The sequence below is a fragment of the Taurulus bubalis genome (genome assembly GCF_910589615.1).
Source record: "Taurulus bubalis genome assembly, chromosome: 6".
NCBI classification, from domain to species: domain Eukaryota; kingdom Metazoa; phylum Chordata; class Actinopteri; order Perciformes; family Cottidae; genus Taurulus; species Taurulus bubalis.
The window spans coordinates 19,046,930-19,068,029 of record NC_136594.1 but is presented as its reverse complement, the minus strand read 5'-3'; the positions used below and the strand labels follow the sequence as shown (position 1 = coordinate 19,068,029).

At 42.1% G+C, this 21,100-nt stretch overlaps 1 protein-coding gene and 1 pseudogene across 2 annotated transcripts; both read left to right on the top strand.

Moving 5' to 3' along the window:
• Window positions 1-3,213: 3,213 nt before the first annotated feature.
• LOC306737472 (long-chain fatty acid transport protein 1-like) lies at window positions 3,214-8,746 on the top strand (the record flags this gene model as incomplete). The annotated part of the gene is made up of 13 exons (XM_079219205.1): window positions 3,214-3,383; window positions 3,484-3,622; window positions 3,710-3,965; window positions 4,070-4,237; window positions 5,298-5,367; window positions 5,671-5,762; window positions 6,170-6,279; window positions 6,388-6,597; window positions 6,679-6,805; window positions 6,977-7,114; window positions 7,898-8,062; window positions 8,184-8,330; window positions 8,416-8,746. 13 exons carry the CDS (start codon window positions 3,214-3,216, stop codon window positions 8,571-8,573), a joined length of 1,950 nt encoding a protein of 649 aa, XP_079075331.1. The 3' UTR covers window positions 8,574-8,746.
• A 6,985-nt stretch (window positions 8,747-15,731) lies between these two features.
• LOC306737471 (protein Niban 1-like) lies at window positions 15,732-20,572 on the top strand (annotated as a pseudogene). Its single transcript has 14 exons — window positions 15,732-15,786; window positions 16,415-16,542; window positions 16,635-16,760; window positions 16,940-17,054; window positions 17,171-17,332; window positions 17,428-17,540; window positions 17,939-18,043; window positions 18,119-18,281; window positions 18,368-18,558; window positions 19,314-19,481; window positions 19,582-19,698; window positions 19,803-19,901; window positions 19,980-20,083; window positions 20,280-20,572. The product of its transcript is annotated as a protein Niban 1-like (transcript).
• The last annotated feature ends 528 nt before the right edge of the window (window positions 20,573-21,100 follow it).

Sequence of the window (21,100 nt, the reverse complement as noted above, 5' to 3'; positions counted from 1 at the left end):
TCATTTTAACTTATCCGGGCTATATCCTAGCCCTGGTTTTAAAGGTTTGGAAGACATGAATTAAAAACTATGTCTTTATTTTCTTCCATGATGTCAATTGAAACCATTTCAGTTTTCTTGTACCACTGCACCGACTGTTTAACGGTACTGCTAATCATGGCCCCCAAGAGGTCACAAGTTAAATCTGAGGTGTTAATGAGACCAAATTCTTTACAACCAAAAAAGTCCATCAATATGAGTATAGCATCACCTGCCAATGAATTGCATTATGGGTCAGAAAGCCTGATATTTAGCTCTTAATTGTCCTTATTTTCCTTGCTGATGATGCTCTTCAGGGCTGTAAATGGTGGATCAAGTTGTATTGATGATGACTGAATTTGTTATTTCGTGTCATTATCGTCACAGCAGGCAAGAAGTAGAAGTGTTTATTCAGGAACTATTTAAATGAAAGTGAAAGATATTTCAGTACCTGTCGTAGTATCGGTTCATCAAAAACATATCATTATCCTAATATAAGCTGTATTGCCTTTCAAAGGTATAAGAGTGAACATACACGCTGACATAGACTATTTAATTTTAAGAGCAGCGTGCAGACTATAACGTCTACATTATGTAGGCTACGAGAAAATATGAGTGATGTTTTTATGCTTAAAGCATGAGCAAATAGTTTGTGCTCTATTTTATATAAATGATTGATGTAAAAAGAAATAAGGGTGGGTGTGCTTTTTGTTTCTTAGATCTTCACAGAAAATACAATTCCATGTACTGTATTTAAATGGCAAAGAAGTGCCTCTGAAGTTCCTTTCATGGTCCTGCAAATCCTGCAAATCCAACTTGATTTCTTGATTTTTAACAAAATAAGTGATCATATTTTCATCACTTGTGGCTATTTTTTACATAATATTTTCTTGCAATTAATTTGCAATTGAGTTGTGCCTTTGGTCACTGGTGTTTGTGAAGATAATGTTTTTTCTTTTCACAAGAAAACAAATCCAGCCCCAAATAGCTGCTTGGGAAATTCACAAAAACAGCCCCACCCTTCTGATAAGCCTGCAGCTTCCTGCAATCAAACTGTGTTTATGTAATGAAATTCCATTTTGTTTTAATGTTTTCTTATTACAGCTGTTTGACAATGTCTCCATACATTTTTAGTGACTGTAAACCATTGCATCCCAGAAATGAGAACTTCAACTGTTTTGGTGAGGTCTACAGACCTTGTTTGTTTATGTTGTTGCACTTTTCCATTGTAAAAGATGATAATCCTGCACATCTTTTCCCTCACATGGTGCAACAATCAACTTGAGAGCCAGCCTCACTCGCAGAACCTGAACAGTTTACGTGTTGTAAAAAAGCTATCAGTTATACATTTTAATATTTTCTATAAAGAGAGAGGCCTTTGGGAATACAAAATCAGTCTATTTTATGTGAACGGTTTTGTCCTGCACCTTTTGTTTGTATTTAAATTGCTTCTCTCTTTCTCATCTACGAGCCTGATTCAGACCACATACTGTATATGTGTTGGTTTAACAACTAAACAGTTCTCAGGTTCTTATGAGTGTCTGCTCTCTTTTCGTGAACAGCGATACCTTTTATCTGTGCATTGCGAAATGTATTTTCATGAGAAAAAGCTACGTACATTATGCAGCATTTTGTGAATGTAAGAATCTTATTTTTTAGATCTTTTATAGGTGTTCTAGTTTAAAGGTGTATGAACTTATTTTTCTACTTTGTTTATATGTCGTTTGGTACTCTTTAAAGAATATGCACCACAATCTTTATTAAAGCTTTTATTTCATCTGAAAAAATTAGTGGTTTGTTAGCATTAGTCCACAACTGATAGACAGACAGACAGACAGACAGACAGACAGACAGATATATCAATGTAGTAGACTGATGAAAATTAGTCAGAATGACTCACTGTGTTTACCTTCAAAATAAAAGACATTTTCCAGAAGCTTCATCAGTTGTGAAACCGCAAAAAAAAAAATTGCAGGAACTCACTCGCCCACTTACTGTTGCATCAAATACAGTACACCAAGTAATTAATGACCAAGCATCATTCATAAAACTCTGACATGATTATTGTGAAACTTTACAACCCTTCAATATAGCTGTGGTGGGCGGTGACAGCCCAGGCAATAATTCACTCAGGTATAGACTACACAAAATGAGATGATGGAACTTTTAAATACAGCCAACTGAGTCAGTAATGTCTATTAGAGCAACATCTCTGTAAAGTTAGCTACGTTACTGTTCATACCAGACCAAGTCAGGCGGCAGCAGCAAAACCCCGAATGTAATAATGTGCTCAATCTTCTTTCAATAATAAGGATGTTCATTGTCATCGTAAAAAGATACAACGAAATTGAGTTAACAACTCAGTCAGTTCAGCAGAAACTAGGTAAAAATGCATTGCTGTTTTAATTGAAACATTCAATACAAATATTAAAGAGATTAATCAATCAACAGATTGTACTTGTGCTTTTCGTATTTATAATTTATGCTCCGTTATACTTTTAGTTCAAGGGGAAATATTGTATCTGTGTAATTGTATTTAGGCTATACCTTACAGAACAAACGTGTCGCCTATAGCTCATAAAATAAGATGAACTCCTAACAACTTGCAAAAGAACTGCTCAAAAATTCTGCTTGATGTTGTTATCCAATATTATATCTGGTGCATTCATGCACTTTACTTACAATAAAACAAATGCATTTGTATTACTTGTATTCCTCCACTGTACGTTGCATATTTTACTTCAGTAACTGAATTCCCCACGGCCATTTACCATATGTGTCATTCGAGAGCTACTCATGAAACGAACAATATATATTTCCAATGAAATCCGACATTCATGATTTAATAAATCCGACTATACATGTTGTTCTCCTGGGGGATGAATCACGCCGCAGGGAGCGATGCTGCGGTGACGCAGGAGTTTATGAGTTGTATCCTGCGCTGCTTTTGGATCAGTAGCTGCCGCTCCTCACGTATATCGCAGCTTACTTCTGACAGCTCGACTTAGAAGTTACTAATACATCTTTGGACTTGTGTGAGCGGCGCTTTGCGGCTGTTGACTTGACTTTATTTCTAGGTGGAGCAGGATTGAAACGCTCGTACAGGTAAGCCTTTCTCTCTCCAAACCACAATTCGATGTACTGTGACTGTTTTCTGTGCACGAAGTCACAGTTTCTGCGCACACAGACAGGACTATGCATCTGCTGGGTGGCGTCACGGCGTGCCTCGCTGTGCTTGGAGCGGTGAGACTGCTCTCCCTCCCCTGGCCCTGCAGCCTGTTGGCGGGGCTGGGGATCCTCGTGGTCTGGACGGGTTCCTGGAGGTTCCTGCATGTCGCTCTATGCACTATCAAAAGAGACTTTACGTAAGGATTTAATTTTTTTGTTGTGAAACTGCATGTTTCTATCCCATTCCTATTTCAAACTTTCTTTCATTGCCTCCTGTTCAACTCTTCTACCTACAAGGTGTCTGGTAGTTATCTTGCGGGTGAGGTTTTCCATGAGCCGTAATCTGCGAAATAGAAGCACTATCCCTGCCCTGTTTGCCCAGATGGTGACACTGCACCCACACAAACCTGCTTTGATCTACGAGGCTACAGGGGAGGTGAGGACTCATCGAGGATTACAAATTAATGCAGTTTGACTGAGATGGATGGACTCACTACATTTCCATCTCCATTTTATATTCCAGGTTTGGAGTTTCAGGGAGCTGCAGGAGCGGTGCCATGCTGTGGCTCACTGGGCGCTGGCACAAGGGTGGGCTGAGGGAGATGTGGTCGCCTTGTACATGGAGAGCCAGCCCTTGGTGGTGGCTCTGTGGTTGGGTCTGGCTATGACCGGCGTAGAGGCTGCATTCATAAACCACAACCTTCGCCAGCATTCCCTTCTGCACTGTGTCGGCGTGTCTGGTGCTCGGGCGATGGTTTTCGGGGCAGAGATGAGCGATGGTAGGAACATGTGGATACAGTAATGCAGCTGGAGGTATTGACTGATGGGTATTCTGGGCACATACTTACAGTCACATCTGTAACACATGGCTTTTGTCTCCCAGCGGTGTCAGAGGTGAGTGACTCTCTGCAGCCCCACATGGTTTTGTTTAGCAGTGGTGAGCCGGACGGGGAAGAGAAGCTCTGCAGCCTCCAGGCCCAGAGCCTGGACGCCCTGCTGGACCGCTCGCCCAAACACCCACCGCGATACACACTCAGGAAGGACTTCAACGGTGAGGCCTGTTCGCGCGTGGTGTTGCCGGTGTGACTTATGTTGCCATACCAAGTCCTCATGTTACATGATATCAGTTTTTAATTGCAACACCTTCACAAGTCTTTGCCTGCCAGTGAACTGCTCGCTGCCAGATTTCAGTCTGCCTGGTCTTATCTGTTCCACTGGATGGAGCGTGCACATGAACACACACGACTGTCAAACAAATCATCAACTCATTTCAAAGAAACCCTGAATATCATCCAACATCCGAGTGTATCTATAAACATACTTTCCTTTTTATTTGAAGAAGAAGAAGACATTATCCTTTATTAATCCCCTTGGGGAAATTATTCTCTGCATTTAACCCATCTTAAGTAATTAAGGAGCAGTGGGCAGCCGTGAGCAGTGTCTTAGTCAAGGACACTTCGACATACAAACTATGGGGAGGCTTTGGGATTTGGTATAAATACATTTACATTTCTATTTAAACTTCACTTTTGAAGTGATATATTAGGTGACATATCTGTGCATTCACTTTCCTCTTGTTGATTATTATTATTATCTGTATTGTTTTTGTCTTTGTTATCTTATGACATTCCTAAGTTAATATCTTCAAGTCTTTGCTTGCGCAAGCTGTCAGGTAAATTCTGGAAGGAGAGACAGAAACATGTTAAGGAATGAAGGGCAGAGTCTGGGTGCATTCCACACACGTGGAACTCTGGCAAATAAACAAAAGACAAGTATGAAGGGGAAAAAACAAGTAGTAAACTTTCCCTGTAAAAATCCAGCTCCATGGGCGCCCAAGTTTAAATCCAACCCTCTGTCCTCTGCTGCATGTCGTCCCTTCTGTCTTCTGCTCTGTCCCGTCTATCTGATGAGCCAATCAAAAGGCCACAAGATAATCTAAAACTCACTTAAAGTAACGACTCCCTTTTATTTTCCCTGTCCTCTGTGCTCTTTCTCTCTCTCTCTCTCTCTCTCTCTCTCTCTCTCTCTCTCTCTCTCTCTCTCTCTCTCTCTCTCTCTCTCTCTTTCTCTCTCTCTCTTTCTCTCTCTCTCTCCTCTCTCTCTGCATGCAGACAGGCTTTTCTACATCTACACTTCTGGTACAACAGGCATGCCGAAGGCAGCTGTGGTGGTGCACAGTCGGTGAGTTTTTCTTCTATGATCTCATAATTTGATAGAGGTAACTACAAATTTAAAAAAATCTTAAAAGCACATTTTTACATAACAATTGCAGTACCAAGTTGTAGGAAATGCTGCATTTCAACTGTGATCAAATTGTATCAGCTCTGATGATTTTCCCACACACACATCTGATTATATGTATCTCATTTGTCATTGTCTGGTTAGTAGATCTTATTGCAGTTACAAGTGTTACATTTCTAGTCAGTGTTTGATGAGGTCTGGTGATGATGGATGTCAGACTCTTTACTCCATCTTTCTTGTCAGGTATTATCGCATCGCTGCCTTTGGTTTCCACTCCTTTGGTTTGACTCGTAATGACGTCATCTACAACTGTCTTCCCTTGTATCATTCTGCAGGTAGGGACACTATCCGCTCTCTCCCAGTCATACTCTGTTTTTCCTGTCACTCCCATATTACATCATTGTGTCTTTCTTAAATGCTTAATTTAAACACATGTTGACGGAGAGGTAGGAGACTATTCCTCTCTGAATGAATCGTACTAGTAGGTTCTTGTGTGCTTGTCTGTCCTTATGCCCCTTGTGTTTAATATCGGTGCAATAACCGTGTCTCATTGTGGTGTATTCTGCTTCCACTGACTTAGATCAATGGTCACATCTGGCTGGTATACTGAAAAATATCTGACCAGAATGTGTTAAGCTTAAGAAAAGCTTAAGAAAAAAAGAATAAGAATAAGCTGACCATTATCAATGTGCCTTCTGTATACAGTATATGTGTATTCATGTGAACATATGAATGTTACCAGGTACCATCATGGGTGTCGGCCAGTGTTTGCTCTTTGGTTTGACTGTCGTTGTCAGAAGGAAGTTCTCGGCCAGTCACTTCTGGGATGACTGTGTCAAACACAACTGCACTGTGAGTTCACACCGCCACCAAACTCAGTTATCAAAGAGTGTCCAGCTGCAGGCCAGTTGTTCAGCTGGTTCCCTTGAACCAAAACTGACTGATCTCCTTTTTGTCAAGGTAATTCAATACATCGGTGAGATTTGTCGTTACTTGTTGGCCCAGCCGGTCCGTTCATCCGAGGCACATCACCGGGTGCGTGTTGCCATTGGCAATGGCCTCCGTCCTTCTGTGTGGGAAGAGTTTGTCCAGAGATTCAGAATCCAGCGAGTTGGGGAATTTTATGGCGCCACAGAGTGCAACTGCAGCCTGCTCAACATAGATGGAAAGGTGTGTGATGTCTTAGATATATTCAAGGTAGAGTGTTTTTTAAACTGCATCGTGTCTCACGTACGCGTCCTACATGTCCAGGTGGGGGCGTGTGGCTTCAGCAGTCGCATCCTGCCCAGCTTTTACCCCATCAGACTGGTCAGGGTGCAGGAGGGGAACAGAGAGCTGCTCAGGGATTCACAAGGCCTCTGTATACCCTGTCTGCCTGGTGAGAGCACACACACACACACACACACATACACACACACACACACACACACACACATACACACACACATACACACACACACACACACACACACACACACACACACACACACACACACACACACACACACACACACACACATTCATATAATAAAAATGTCTGTCTTTGTAGGTGAGCCGGGCATGTTGGTAGGACGCATCAACCACACTGATCCACTCAGGAGATTTGACGGCTACGCTGATAAGGATTCCACCAATCAGAAAATAGCGCACAATGTCTTCAAGGTGGGGGACTCTGCGTATGTATCAGGTATGCCTCACTGTGTTTCTCTACATGTGGGGTTCTTATCTTTAATAAAAGACGGTGAAATACTTAGTTAGGTTTAATAAAAGGTGGTCCGTTACAGTCTAGACCCGTGATTCTTAAATGGCCGTACGTGAAGGCCCTCCAGGTAACGTTAGTTAAAATAAATCCATTAAAAAAACCTTTAAAAAATGTTGTCGTTAAATGTTATTAAATACATATTTAATAAAATATAAGTGTAAGTTCATGAACTGAATTGTATATATTCTATATTAAATCAGACACTGATAGCACAGCGCTGTGTATTACATCTTTGTTTTCAACCAAAAATGACTTTGCGCTGGTTAGGGCGTTGGCTGAAAAATTAATTTGCAGGGGGTACATCACTGGAAAAAGTTTGAGAACCACTGGCCTAGAGCACAGTCAGAATAATAATGATCAACTGTCTGGGTTCAAACAGGTTTCCTCCCACAGTCTGAAGACACACAATATAAGACAGCTGGACTGGAGACCTGAAATATAAATGTGTATGCTCGTGATTCACTGTCTGTGATGGCGGATTGGGAACTTGTCCATTGTGTTTCTCACTTAGCCACATTAACAAACAACACAGAGAAGCTAACAGTGAATCATAGTCATCAGATCAAAGTCAAAACTGTATTAGTCATCATCACTTCAGACTCTAATTTCCTCTTCGTCCTCTACTCTGTTATCCCCTCCAGGGATGATGACACTGATTGTTATTATTTCTGTCTCTGTCTGTCTTTCTTATCTATCTCTGGCTCTCAGGTGACATGTTGGTGATGGATGAATATGGCTACATTTATTTCAAGGACCGTAGCGGCGACACATTTCGTTGGCGAGGGGAAAACGTTTCCACCACGGAGGTGGAGGGAGTCCTGAGCCGCCTGCTGGGACACACAGTTGTAGCCGTCTATGGAGCTTCTGTCCCAGGTAGAGATGAGACGAGACAGTCAGGACGGGTCGCGGCATGAATGAAGGGCAAAAGATGACGTACTTGATGTGTTGTTAGAGCCTATAGTCTCCTTCTCATTGCCTCACTGTCTGCGTGCAGGTGTGGAGGGGAAGGCTGGTGTAGCAGCAATAGCTCACGCAGGAGGCCAGTTTGACCTCGATGCGTTCTTGATCGCTGTACAGAAAGCTCTGCCTTCCTACGCACGCCCTGTCTTCCTGCGACTCATGCCATCTGTTGACACTACAGGTGAGACGGCGACGCAAGGACACGCAAACACACACACACGTTCACAAAGTCACAGGTGAACTAAAGTTTCCACTTTTGTCCTCAGGTACCTTTAAAATCCAGAAGACACGGCTGCAGAGGGAAGGATACAAGCCGCAAGACTCGAGGGAAGAGATTTATTTTCTGAACAGTCGCGCTGGGCGTTATGAGGCTGTTACTGATGAACTATATAATGCCATCATGGAGGGGAGCGTGTGTCTGTGAGACAGGAGGAGGAAAAACAGACTGTTGGCTGTGTGTGCATTCAAAAGGAGAAAGAGAGAGAAGGAAAACACAGGCATTTATTTCTATCGGCAGATACATCTCTAAATACTGATGTGAAAATATGATTGTGGCACTGTTGTTTTTTTATTTCTTCAAATAAACCCATCTATTTTTTTTTTTACCAGATTTAATGCAAATTTGAATGTGTTGCATCGGAACAGAAGACAATATGAAGATTTTACATAAACACAAACAAAACAGGTTAATGGAACTGAAACTCAGCTTTAAATTGAAAGTAAAACTCACGTTATTAGCCTGTGTTGTAAAATACAATTTCAGAGGCTTTAAATACTGATTGAACTGAAAAATATATATTGTCATCACACTCCTTAAAAACAAAATCCAATCTAATACATCTAACATTTTTTTGTTGACATAGACTGCATGTCCTCAGCGGTGCTTTGCTTTAAATGCTAACATGCTCACAATGACAGTGCTTCCATGTTTGTGTTTATCAGGAATAATATTTAACGTGTCAAGCGTCTTAGCTTAGTGTGCTAGCACGCTACGTTTGCTGATATTACTAATCACAAAGTACATCTAAGGGTGATGGGAAAATCCCGTTAATTCGTTTTTCTGGCATTTAGACGTACTGGACACACATATTTGATCACATGATCCTGCAAAATCAAAATTCAAAATATGAACAAATTCATTATTGAAAGGAACATTAATGTCTGTACCAAATGTCATGGCAATAAAATCCAATACTACAAACGTCAACTTCATGGTGGCGCTAGATGAAAAGTCAGGGGATCACCAAAGTCATCAGGATTGATCCTCTGGGGACAATGAATGTCCAACAATTCATAGCAATCCATCTAATAATGTTAAGACCTTTCAGGCTGGACCAAAGTACTGCACCAACATTGCCATCTCTAGAGCCATACTATTACTAAAAACTAAGAGTATCACCTGTGTGAATGTAAAAGACGGCTTTATAATTCATTCAGGCTGCAGGCTGTTGTTACTTAACGCAGCGATGATGAACCATATGATCAACATGATGCGTTTGGATGTGTTTGTGATCGTTAGATTCATTGTTGATGAGCTCTGTTCAGTGACACATGGTAGGTCACACTGAACCTGGGCTTGCTGCTCTGTGGTTTGACAGCAGGTGTGTTGTCTGTTGTCTTTTCCTTTCCAGCGGGTTTTGTTTCAATGAGCCGGTTGTTTGAGGTGGATCTCTGAGATTTAGTTTTCTTCTCCTCTCTCATAGAAGAAATCAGCAAGTTGTTGTCTTCAGTCGGACGTCCGCGCTCTGACATCTTCCAGTTGCTTTTGTTCAATGCAGCGTTAATGTCTCCCTCAGTGCAAGAGTCACTCGCCATCGCCTGAATCGCCTCAGCGATAGCAGTGTCCTCCACATCTGACCCCACGCTGACCTTCACCCTCTGTGCCAACACAGTAAAGCCTCCACACAACGATATACTCTCAAAGTATGGGTACAGCTTTTCAGTAAAACGATGTCTAAACTTGAAAAGATGTATGTCAGTATCGGCATTCGTGAATTCCAGCGTCCCTTCGCCCCAGTCTAGCCTCACACGGACCCTGCGGAAGTGCTGTGAGTTTAGGGCCTGAGGGGGAGCTGTCAGAGCGAGGTACTCGCCTTCTCGCAGGCTAAGACACCAAAGTCCTGCCTCTGGACAGGCCTCAAACACAGACCTTTTGAAAACTGACTGAGTCGCCACACCGACTGTCCAATTGTTGGTGTCAGCAATCTGTTGAAATCCATAAATAGAAATATTAGACAAACAGGATGGATGACACGGAAAATAGCTCAGAAATTAATGTTTATCAAGGTATGAGTCCAACCGATACTGGATTATTGGGACCGGAACCATTATATATGAGAGTAAATTAAATCCATCTAAGGGATATCTCTGTTTACACAAACACATTCTTTTTGACTAAATGTGACGGTCATGTTTTTTTCTCTTCTTTTTGCCAGGATCCCCCAAATATATTTTTTAATTAACGGTGGCAAACTATCGTTACTATAAATATATTTACTAAATCTAACCAGAAATGTAATAAACGTGAATCAACCAGTATATTAAACAAAGAGCCTTCTATTCAGGTGTACTGAAACTGTGTTCAAGCTAATACTAGCTATAATTATAGCGTATTGCTTTGCTGAGGCTCAGTATGTGGATACCTCAATATCCCAACAGTGCACTCCTGAGTCAAAGCCCTCTCTCGCCAAGATGCAGGAATAAGGGTGGCTCTGTTCCAGCAGCCCCTGTGAGGTTCCAGGGCTGATCTGGACGCTGTTTAACCCAGGAGACACCCTCAGAGACCGGCCAGCTGTCCTGGGGTCCAGGGTCACTGGAGCTAGAAGATAGGGAGGAGTCAGAGAGCACTGAAGGAGGGAGGGAACAGGAAGTGCAGGCAAACAGAGACAGAGACTGACTGTACGGGGCGATGTGTCTCATCTTCTCCCACTCAGCATACTGGAGGTTACCCAGGTGTTTGGCAACATCTATAAGAGGTCTGCACCCCTCCTGTGGCTCTCTGTGGCATGTCCATGCACTGCAGTAAAGAGACAGTTACACAGTTTCATTTGCATGTGTGTGTGCTTGTGTGTGAAAAATACCCAGAAATGTCACATACCTATCCACCCTGTCCTGGTGGTTCTGTAAAAAATAGAGTTTGCATGGTTACTATTTTAAGTGCAAACACCATTCATTGACAAATAATGTAACATTTGACCAATTGTTACCTCCAAATATCCAACCCCGTCTCCTCCTGCATCCAGCTCCCCTTCAGCCAATTTCACCCTCTCTTCTAGAGATTTGATCAGCTGATTCATTCTGTCTATCTGTTCTTCTGCATCTCTCTTCTTCTCTTCCTGCTCCTCCCTGAGTGCCAACAGCCTGGCCGCTTCCTCTTCTCTCAAAAACTGGTGAAGACTTTCAAATTCCTTTTTCATATGCTCCTCTGTGAATGTGGCCTCAGCCTACAAAGAAAAAGCAACGTACATGAGTGAACCAATTATAAAGTTAGCAATGCATCTGAATTTTTTTGATTGTATTTTTTGTCGTTGTCGCAGTTCAACCTGGTTATGTTTGTGTGCATCTTCACAGGTCTGTGTGACCTTCTCACAGAGAGTCATCTTCTTCTTCAGCCCGTTTAGTGATGTCCTGAGCTCCTCCTAGTGGCCAAGAGGACAATTACTTTGAAAAAACGCTCTATTAATAGATCTGTTTCAACCATATCACAGGATGTAGCCAAAGGCAAGTAGTAAGCACATTATCTCAAGTGCCCTAACGAAGCCAGTTACTGATAGCTTACTTAAGTAAAGAACAGTTATTTTAGAGAAAGTTAGGGAAAGCAAAATGTAGGACAGATATTTACTGATAGAATTAGCTCCATATTTAAAATCTACAACATTAACATGCTGCGTACATATCATAACATCAATCATTGTAATCACGTGATATGATTTATGATAAAAGAACACTGACATGGCCCATTCTGTATCATGAGTACTTTAACTGACACAAATGCAATATGAAGGTCAGTAAATTCATGTACTTAATAAATAATTGTACGCTTTATGTCCCTGCTGATTTTCCTTCATATTTTTTTATTGGTATGACCATGAAAAATGTATTAAATTAAATTGTCTGCTGTATTAAAAAGACATTAAATCTAACTTGGCTCAAACTGTAGACTCCCTGATTATGTGATGACTAAAAAAAGACGACAGGGCACATTGTCCTGAGAACACCTGTGTGGGTGGACTGAAGGATTTACATACAAAATACATGGTGACATCTGAATTCCATTAATCAAACTACCAAACAGTGTAATACGATGTGTTCTACTTCACAGCTAAAACATTATGTTTACACTTCAATGCATCTGTATTAATGCCTCTGGAATATTTGAAAGGAATATATAACACTGACTTCACACAAAATTAACATAATCCAACAGCTCTTCAGGTTATTCTCAGCGTTTTGGTGAGTTTGTGTGTGTCAAACTGCATGTCTAATGAGATCTAAACCTGCATTTGAGACGCGATGATAGCGACAGTAATTACCAGCTTAGTTTTCAACTCTGTGCCTCTTTAGACCTCACTCTAAATTCTGCCTGTGGAAACTAATCTTGGATTAACGGGAGCCATCTGTTTGGCCAGGAAAATTAATATTTACAGGAGATGAAAAAAGGCCTGACTGCCTCCTTGTTGAAGCATCCACTTGCTGTGGTCGCAGAAAGTATGGAAACCGTCATGAGGGGGTACACTTAGCCTCTGCAAAAAACAGGGTTCCAATCTTGGAATAGCTCTGCTATTATTTGACGTCTTATTCCGTTGTTTTGTTTGGCTTCGTGGCAGCAGGGACAGCTCTAACTAGAAAACAGCATTCAGGCCCTCTTCTTGGCAATCATGTGTCCGGCTGAAGTGTCCTTGAGGACAGCGGTGAATCCCTGCCAGCTGCACTGTATCCAACCCTTCAGCATGATGCTTATTGCTTTCAGTGGAGGAATAAGGAGGCCGATTTCAGGCCTTCTTACTTCAGCGGCTCCAGCAAAAAATAAAGCCCAAGATGATTATCAAAAACATGTTCCTTTCCACAGAAACATTCATATTTGTCATGCTCTTTTTTTTAAAACATGTGGGATGTCTGGATCCGAAAACTTGTCCTTTTACAAGGCATTCAGATTTAGCTCCCCTTCCTCATATCACATGCAGGCTCGTTAGAATGTACCACACATACGGTAGTGTAACTTTGCAAAACAAAACCATGTTTTTTCACACAAGCCAGTCTTCTCTCAAGGGCTCAAACACATCAGCAGAGCCTGCTGCCTGATCCCTACCTTGCAGTCTACTGCGGCCTCAGTCAGGAGGTAAACCCGGTGTCCTGCGTGGCTCACAACTGCACATAGTTCACATAAAGGCTCCAGGTCATCCAAGCAGAACATGGACAGGCTCTCTCCATGTTCCTCACACTGCCCTCGCGCCGTTGAGGCGAGAACTTCTGCCTCTGCCCGGTGAAGGGAGACGGGGGGGAAGAATTGGGAGCTCATGGGGAGGCCAGGCGGTGGTCTCCAGACTGAACCAACAAGTTTGCATGAAACAGATGAAAAGTGGGAACCTGGGAAGGCATGAAAAGGGGGAGGAGCAATGTGTTTGTGTGTTTCCATATTAGTGTTGTATGTGCAGTTGCCATGCTCTAACTATGTACAACATAAGAGGCACTGACGCCACTTAAAGTAGATCTGCTTACACACTCCTTCTCACACTTGAAGCGAAGCCAACGTGCCCACACCAGATTTAGCCATACATCACTCTGTAATGCCAGTTGGACTTTCACGACCTTGTGATTTATGGTACATTCTCACTTCCCAAGGCCAGATTTATTCCTGTGGCTGTGCTTGTTACTTTAACTACTTCATCTATTTCCCCCAAGAGAGGTATAGCACTTCTTTCACTACTTTGCTTGCAAAAAACAAGGTGTGACTGGATGTTATTTACTTGTCCAGTTCTGTAACGTTCAGATCTATTTTTTTTTTTTAACTCTCACACGTAGTATTGAATTATTGTGTATTTTTGGAGATGTACAGTAGCACTTCATGTACTGTATTATATGCCAGGCCTGAGCTATGTTAAATGGATTCAGTTTCCCTGGCCTTAAACTATTTGAGCTGCTCACATCCAGAGAACATGTAGACCAGATCAGGTCTGACAGACGAATCATATTTCACTGAATCATAGGCTCTAAAGTGAAATGAATGGCATCTAATATGTTCATTATTTTTGGAACATTTTGAGCCGTGATGTCTTGGTAGAAGTATACCAGGCCCCAGGGGTGCGCTCGATTTTCAAAAGCTGGCCATTCAGGTGACTTCCTCCCAGGAAATTATTTTATGATTTGTTTGTGGTGAAGTTCTCACAAAAAAATGTAGTTATATTATAAAAAGTTGCCTGAACAGAATCATTTCTGTTCACCCAAAGGTCTGACGACTTTGTCGTGATCTTTTCAAAATCATGTTCTACAGATAAAGAGAAATCCCAAAACAGATTCTTTATTTTATTTAAAAAGAATATTTAATGTTTCATTACTTAAATATTAATTTAAAAACTAAATCTGAGTAATTGAGAAATTAAGAACAAAATACAATGGCATTTTTTTTTTTCCCCCTGCATTGGACCATTTAAGAGTGAATCAAAGAGATGAGCATGTGATCATGGCTTCAAAGCTTTCTTTCACCGTCTCATGCAGGTTTAACTGTCATGACATCTCCATGTCTACATTGTTTATACGGGTGCTACTTTACACGCATGATTGTGTGCACCTACAAACCTTCATCATCAGACACAATTTCTCCGACAGATTTGGTCACACATCTGAGCAGCAGCCCCCCATTTTATGCAATCTAGGTCTCACATCCTGGCATGAGATGAGACGCATCCCCCTACCCCAGCTGTCTCTGCATGTTTGTTTGCGCGTATTTTCTGTAATGGTTTTGCAGACCTCTGTCGATTGTCCTCCTCCTCGGATCCGATAATCCTGACAACAGTTTTACGTGTCTTTCCTCTGACATGAAGAGTTTTTAGAGACAATGGCAATGGTGAAGTTAAAAGTTTCACTGTGTTGCTTTTAAAAGCGCTTCCATAGTTGCAGCATGCAATTTTCCCTCTCGCCTGCCCAGCTCTGTCATCAGTTTGCTCAATTACAACAGCTGATTGTGGGTTGTGCCACATCAGTCACATCATGCTCAGAAAATGGGCGACCAACATGTTGAGCGGGTGAAGTCTCCTCTTTCACTAGCCCTCCTTTATTCCTAAGCCACGGTCAATTATAATCACCATTTCATTTCCATTCTGAGAAAAGTCCTCTTTCTCTCTGAAGTACATTCCTCGTCCTGATTCCATTGTTTAACATAAACTGCACATAAACTAGACTATGAGGGCCTCAAGTTTTGACTGTCAACAAAAATCCGTTTTACTGAGTCCACCACGATGAAATGACGTGCGAGTGAGGGAAGAGGTGGAGGAAGAGAGATCGTAAGGGTGAGGACAAACAATCACAACTGATAAGGATATAAACGGCCAGTACACGACGAGAGGAAAGAGAAGATTGAAAGAGGATGGGAGGGAAGCTCACCTGTCACCTAAACTCTGCAGAACACAGGTACATCTCAGGTAAGTCTGTAGAACTGGCAGTCAAACATTTTGTTAAGCATCAGTTATTTGATGAGGGGAGTTCTGTTTATTGCAACGACCGGGCCAGTCACATATTCATCTGGATATTTAAATATCTGAATGTAAAACCAATCTTTAAAAGCAAGACAGATGTTGAGAATTTTAATGATTTTGGAACTTTACATTATTACATTTATATTTATAGCCTATTTCTTCCACAAAAATAAGTAAGAGTCTTTTCCCTCTCTCTCTCTTTGTGGCCTGTACACCTTTACCTCACTCTTTCTGCCCCTTGTCATTCATGCTCAATGGCAGAGAATGCTGCTATTTACCAAACACCCATATGTGCATGCAGACACACACAGATTCAATCTGCAAACTAATACCTGATAGTTGTTTCTTTGTCGTCCAAATCTACTCTGTGTGTGAAATGTCACCTAGAAGGATCATAAATGTGGTGGAGACACCAACATCTCCTAAAGTGGTTCAATTTGGTGGCGATCTGGTGGCTGTGTGGAAGCATCATTTCTCCACTCATGTATTCTGTATTTTCCTTTAATGTTTGGGCAAAAAAATTGAATTGCATTCTGGTCCAAAAAATCTAGTCTTTCCTTCCGTGTGCCAACAGAGCACACTGCTGACACCATGAAGACATTGGCTCCTCTCTATCGACGACACCTCAGCTCAAACCTACTGGCCCACATGAGGAACAAACACATGGAGCGCACCAAACCTCGGCCGCTGATTCAGCATCCTGTGAGAAAATGAAAAATACTTTAAATTCATCTCTGCACATTTTTATAGATGAACAGTAGCTTTTTATAACACACCTGGACTCTGTGCTCCAGGATGTTGTCACACATGCTGGGATTGTGTTGGAGGGTCCTTTGCCTCAATACGTGGACGGGATCTGGACACATCGCCACCTACGGGTCACTAGCAGCTTCACAGTCGAGAGTCGTGACTCCAAACAGGTACAGACAGACATCCAGGAGCCATCTGCTCCCTGACCTACATCCGCCTCTGCAGCCTGATCTGCACTGTGTGTGTGTGTGTGTGTGTGTGTGTGTGTGTGTGTGTGTGTGTGTGTGTGTGTGTGTGTGTGTGTGTGTGTGTGTGTGTGTGTGGCTGGATGTGTCTTTGAATGCTGCAGGTTTTTAAAGCTGGTTGGGGGTGTAAGACCGAGCTGGTGCTTTCTGGGTGTCATATCTGCACCTCAATACAAGAGCATCGTGAGTTAGTGGATGACATGTGCCGACACATCAAAGGTATGCTTTTAGACTTCTAGATTACTAGATATACTGTCAAGGCAGTCTGTGTTTCTACTTTATTCACACCTGAATGTCTCATCCTGTCTGCGCTTATGTGCCCATGCACGCTTCAGGTAAATCAGGCGATGAACTGCCGTGTTGGGATTGCCCCACAGATTTTCCCGTCTTCATGCAACACCCGTACAGCGCCCCAGTGTGTCTGGCCACCAGAACCCGACACGAACAGACACAGTGGTCCAACGTACTACGAGCTACAACACAACATCAGAGCTCTGGTACAGTTCTACTGAGGAGCAAGACAAAGTTTCCACATGCCTCAATGCCTTCTTTTCAAGTCATTCTGTTCCCTTGATTATGTCCGGTCTGTTAGTACTCTGGTGTGAAGGTTCACCGGAGTCTAAGTCCTTCTTAGATGCTGTGTCTTCTTTGAAGAAGCTCAGAGGAAATGTTCAAACAGATGTTCAGGGGGCCGATGAGGAAGAGGTGAGCCATCATCAGACAAGATGATACATCCTCCTTTCCGGTTGCTTTTAATGTTTAACCAAAATATTTGGTATTTTTACCTATTTGTGTTGTATGATGTCATTAGTGTATAAAGGCTACCCCCTTTTAGTTGACTAATCAGTCGTGTTGGTCTCAGTTTGGTCTCTTTAGTCGATCAGTCATTTTCAAGAAACTTATATGTACATCTCTGGTAAACACAATATAATCAATAATTTGACAATATCGTATGAGGGTTAGTGAGTACTAATAATTCCTTTGGTCAAGGACAGCCATGTGTTGTATTGTTGTTTTCTACTTCTTTATATAAAGTGAGCCATGTTGCCTTTCTAATATCTCACATCCTTCTGGTTCTTCTTCTGTGTCTCTTTGCCCTTCAGGTGTTGGTAGGCATAGTGATGGAAGAAGTCATGTTGTACCTCAAGGAGAGAGTATTTCCCAGGATTATCAGGCATCCCAGCAGGAGGAGGACAGCCTGGATCAAAGTGAGTGAAAAGGACAACATGTCAAGGTCTAAGCATACATATAAAACATATATGTATATTTGACATGGCTGTCAGTTGCTGTCTGAGGTATACAGGACAGCAAAGCATCAGGTGGAAGCTGCCATGGTCACCATGAGGGAGGAGTGTTCACTCTATCGTTGTGATGTGGAGCAACAGATTTCTGCAGGACTGCGGCAGGCCAGTCTGCAGCAGGACCACATCGCTCACACGATCACAGGTTTGCGTTTGTGTCTGTGAAGTCAGAGGATGTAAAATGTGACTGCGTTTCAGCATCTTGATCCTTTTTACTGCTTCTCACCATAGAGGACTTATGTGAGCTGATGTTACGGTCTCTCCGACACGCCATCATCCCGAGGCTCGACCGTACTCTGCAGGAAGTGGCCGCACCCACCTTTGATGGATTTGCCTCTACCTGGCAATACTTCCTTGAGACATGCGATAACATCCAAGACCTGGGATTAGAAAGCAAAGCAGTGAAAGATATCAAAAAAGAGGTGCGTTGAGCAAAATTGTCATATGCCCTTCCAACCCCCCCCCCCCTTTCTAATGTTTTTTAAGACGCTAGTTTTGATGTTGCTCTGCATTGAAATATTCTAAACCAGTTGCCTGGACATCAGGACCCATGCACAGACCTTTAAATCAAATGTGAGGGGTCCCGAGATGGTAAACAAGATGAGAGAGAAAAGTCTTTTAACTTTAAACATTAAAGTACTTGATACTTACAGCTGTTCAGGCCTCATGGATTCTACACATTCAATAATGTGAAAAATACTGAGGTGGTAATCTGTGATTAGATGTCACAAATAGCTTTCCTTCATTTTGTCTGAATCACTGTTCTGGACTCAACGGTGGTATCTGGAGAGTTTTTTTTTTGTCTCGCACAAAGTAACAAGAGACAGAGGATCTTTGATAAAATCTTCCCTCAGGCGACAGGAGGTATGTTTTTGTAGTTTCCTTAGACCAATCCTTCATTTGACTGGCAGCTATACAATTGTGTAACATGAAGGAATGTGAGAGGAAGATGAAGAGTGAGGCCTGAGGCATGCGATTTGTTAGTGGAAGCTTGTGACATGTTTCTTTCTAAAATATTAATAGTTCTTAATAAGTTTAATGTATGAAATAAATGTGGATTGTTAAACCTACACTCCAAAGTGAACTGAATAAAACAGGGAGCTCATTCACAAATTGTGCTGAATAGATCAAGTTAATGCTTTCTGAAAATGTTTTTTTTGTATTTTTTTAATCGTAGCTGCTGACGCCTCTGAGCGGCCTTGGTCCAGACGATGCCAGGATGTGGCGCTGCCTCGACAGGTTGGAGTTGAGCCCAGAGGGGCGAGTGTGGCTCCAGGAGACTTGGGGAGTCCACGGAGAAACCTGGAGGCCTTTGGTCCTCAAAGCTCAGAACGCTCTCTACAAAGTAATTTAACACATGTTAGTGTGTTCGGTTGAGGATAGTGTTGTTAAAATAAATGTACCATGCTGTCTTTCTCATCACTGCACTCTTCTTTCTCTTCCAGGTGGTTGATATATGTTCTGTGATGTTCTAGAAGTTGCTCTCTCGATATCCATGTTACTCTTTTGACTCTTCCCAGCTCACGGCGGTGCTGTGTAGGATCAAAACGAGGGTGGTCAAGGTGTGCAGCAGGGTGGGCTCGGGACAAACACACTTCTTTTATTTATGTCACTCAGACCAATTGTGTCTCAGTCTGTCTATCTCTCACAATGCAAACAAATACAGCACCTGGAAACAGAATTGGTGGCTCTTCGATCTCAATTAACTCTGGAGGCGGTCCTGCAGATAACATTACCAGCTTTCACACGCGGAGTGTGTGAGCAGGTATGTTTCTTTATATCTGTATGTGTGTTTATCTTCTTCATTTTGGTCCTCATTACAATCTAACTCCCTTCGTTGTAGGATCTGTCTTGCCATGGTGAACTCAGAACAAGCCCTCTTCATCCACCCTGACACCATCTTCCAGTCCATCCTGAGAGACAACCTGACCTCTTACATCCAGTCAGGTAGAGTGTGTGATGAAGGACTGTTTTTGGTTGGATCAAAAAAATCGAGAGTGCGTGACAAGATTAAGCGCTAAATCTTCACCCTATCTGAAAAGTCATATTTCATCAGTGCTGTAGCTATTGGCCATTTTATTTGCACCATTTGTTTGCTATTCAAGAATGTACTTTCAAGATTTTTTTTCCCCATTTCCTGCAGTGATGAGGTGCTCCCTGCCACAGCAGTTCACGCCTCTCCATGTCAGTCCCAGCAACCCCTGCAGCTCCAGCTTTAGTTTCTCTGAGCCAGTGCGCCACGGGCTGCAGCCTCCCGCTGACTGCCAGCAGACCTTCTGCCAAACCTCTGAAGGCTCCACCTCAGGATCTGAAACACTCACACCAAGCAGCACCGTGTCCGACCGGGATGACACTTTAGCCAACGCAGAAACCTCTGAAAACCTCACGCCCTCTTTGCTGGATGCAGGGGAATACATCCATCTCACTGAGCCATGAAGGAGTCTGTGCAACAACGCCTAGTGAAGTTTTAATTTTTGCAAAAATCTGCTAAATCTGCATTTTTTTTTCACAAAATAGGGAAATTGGTTTTGCCTAATTGACAGTATTTGAAGCCTAACATGTATAATTTATTAAACTACAAATTTCAAGAAAAAAAAGACTAAAACAAAAAGCCAACAATCTCACTGTACCTCTGCTACTGTGTGTCCATTTGTTTTGTTATTTGCAGTGTCATGATTAGTTAATTAAATAAACAATTTGTCACTGGACAGAAAGTTAATCTGCTACTATTTTAATTTTCAATTAATTAGGATGTGTATTAAGCAACAATGTAACACATATAGCTGATTCAAGCTTCTTAAATGTCACATCATAGTGTAATGAATATCTTTGGATACAAAAGAGTAGATGTATTGCATGCACTTGTTTTGGTTTGATCTACATCACTGAGTTGTCACAATATGCTTTTATAATGTTGTTATAATTACTTTTGGGTCATGTGGAATAAGAACAGTTGGCTGTACA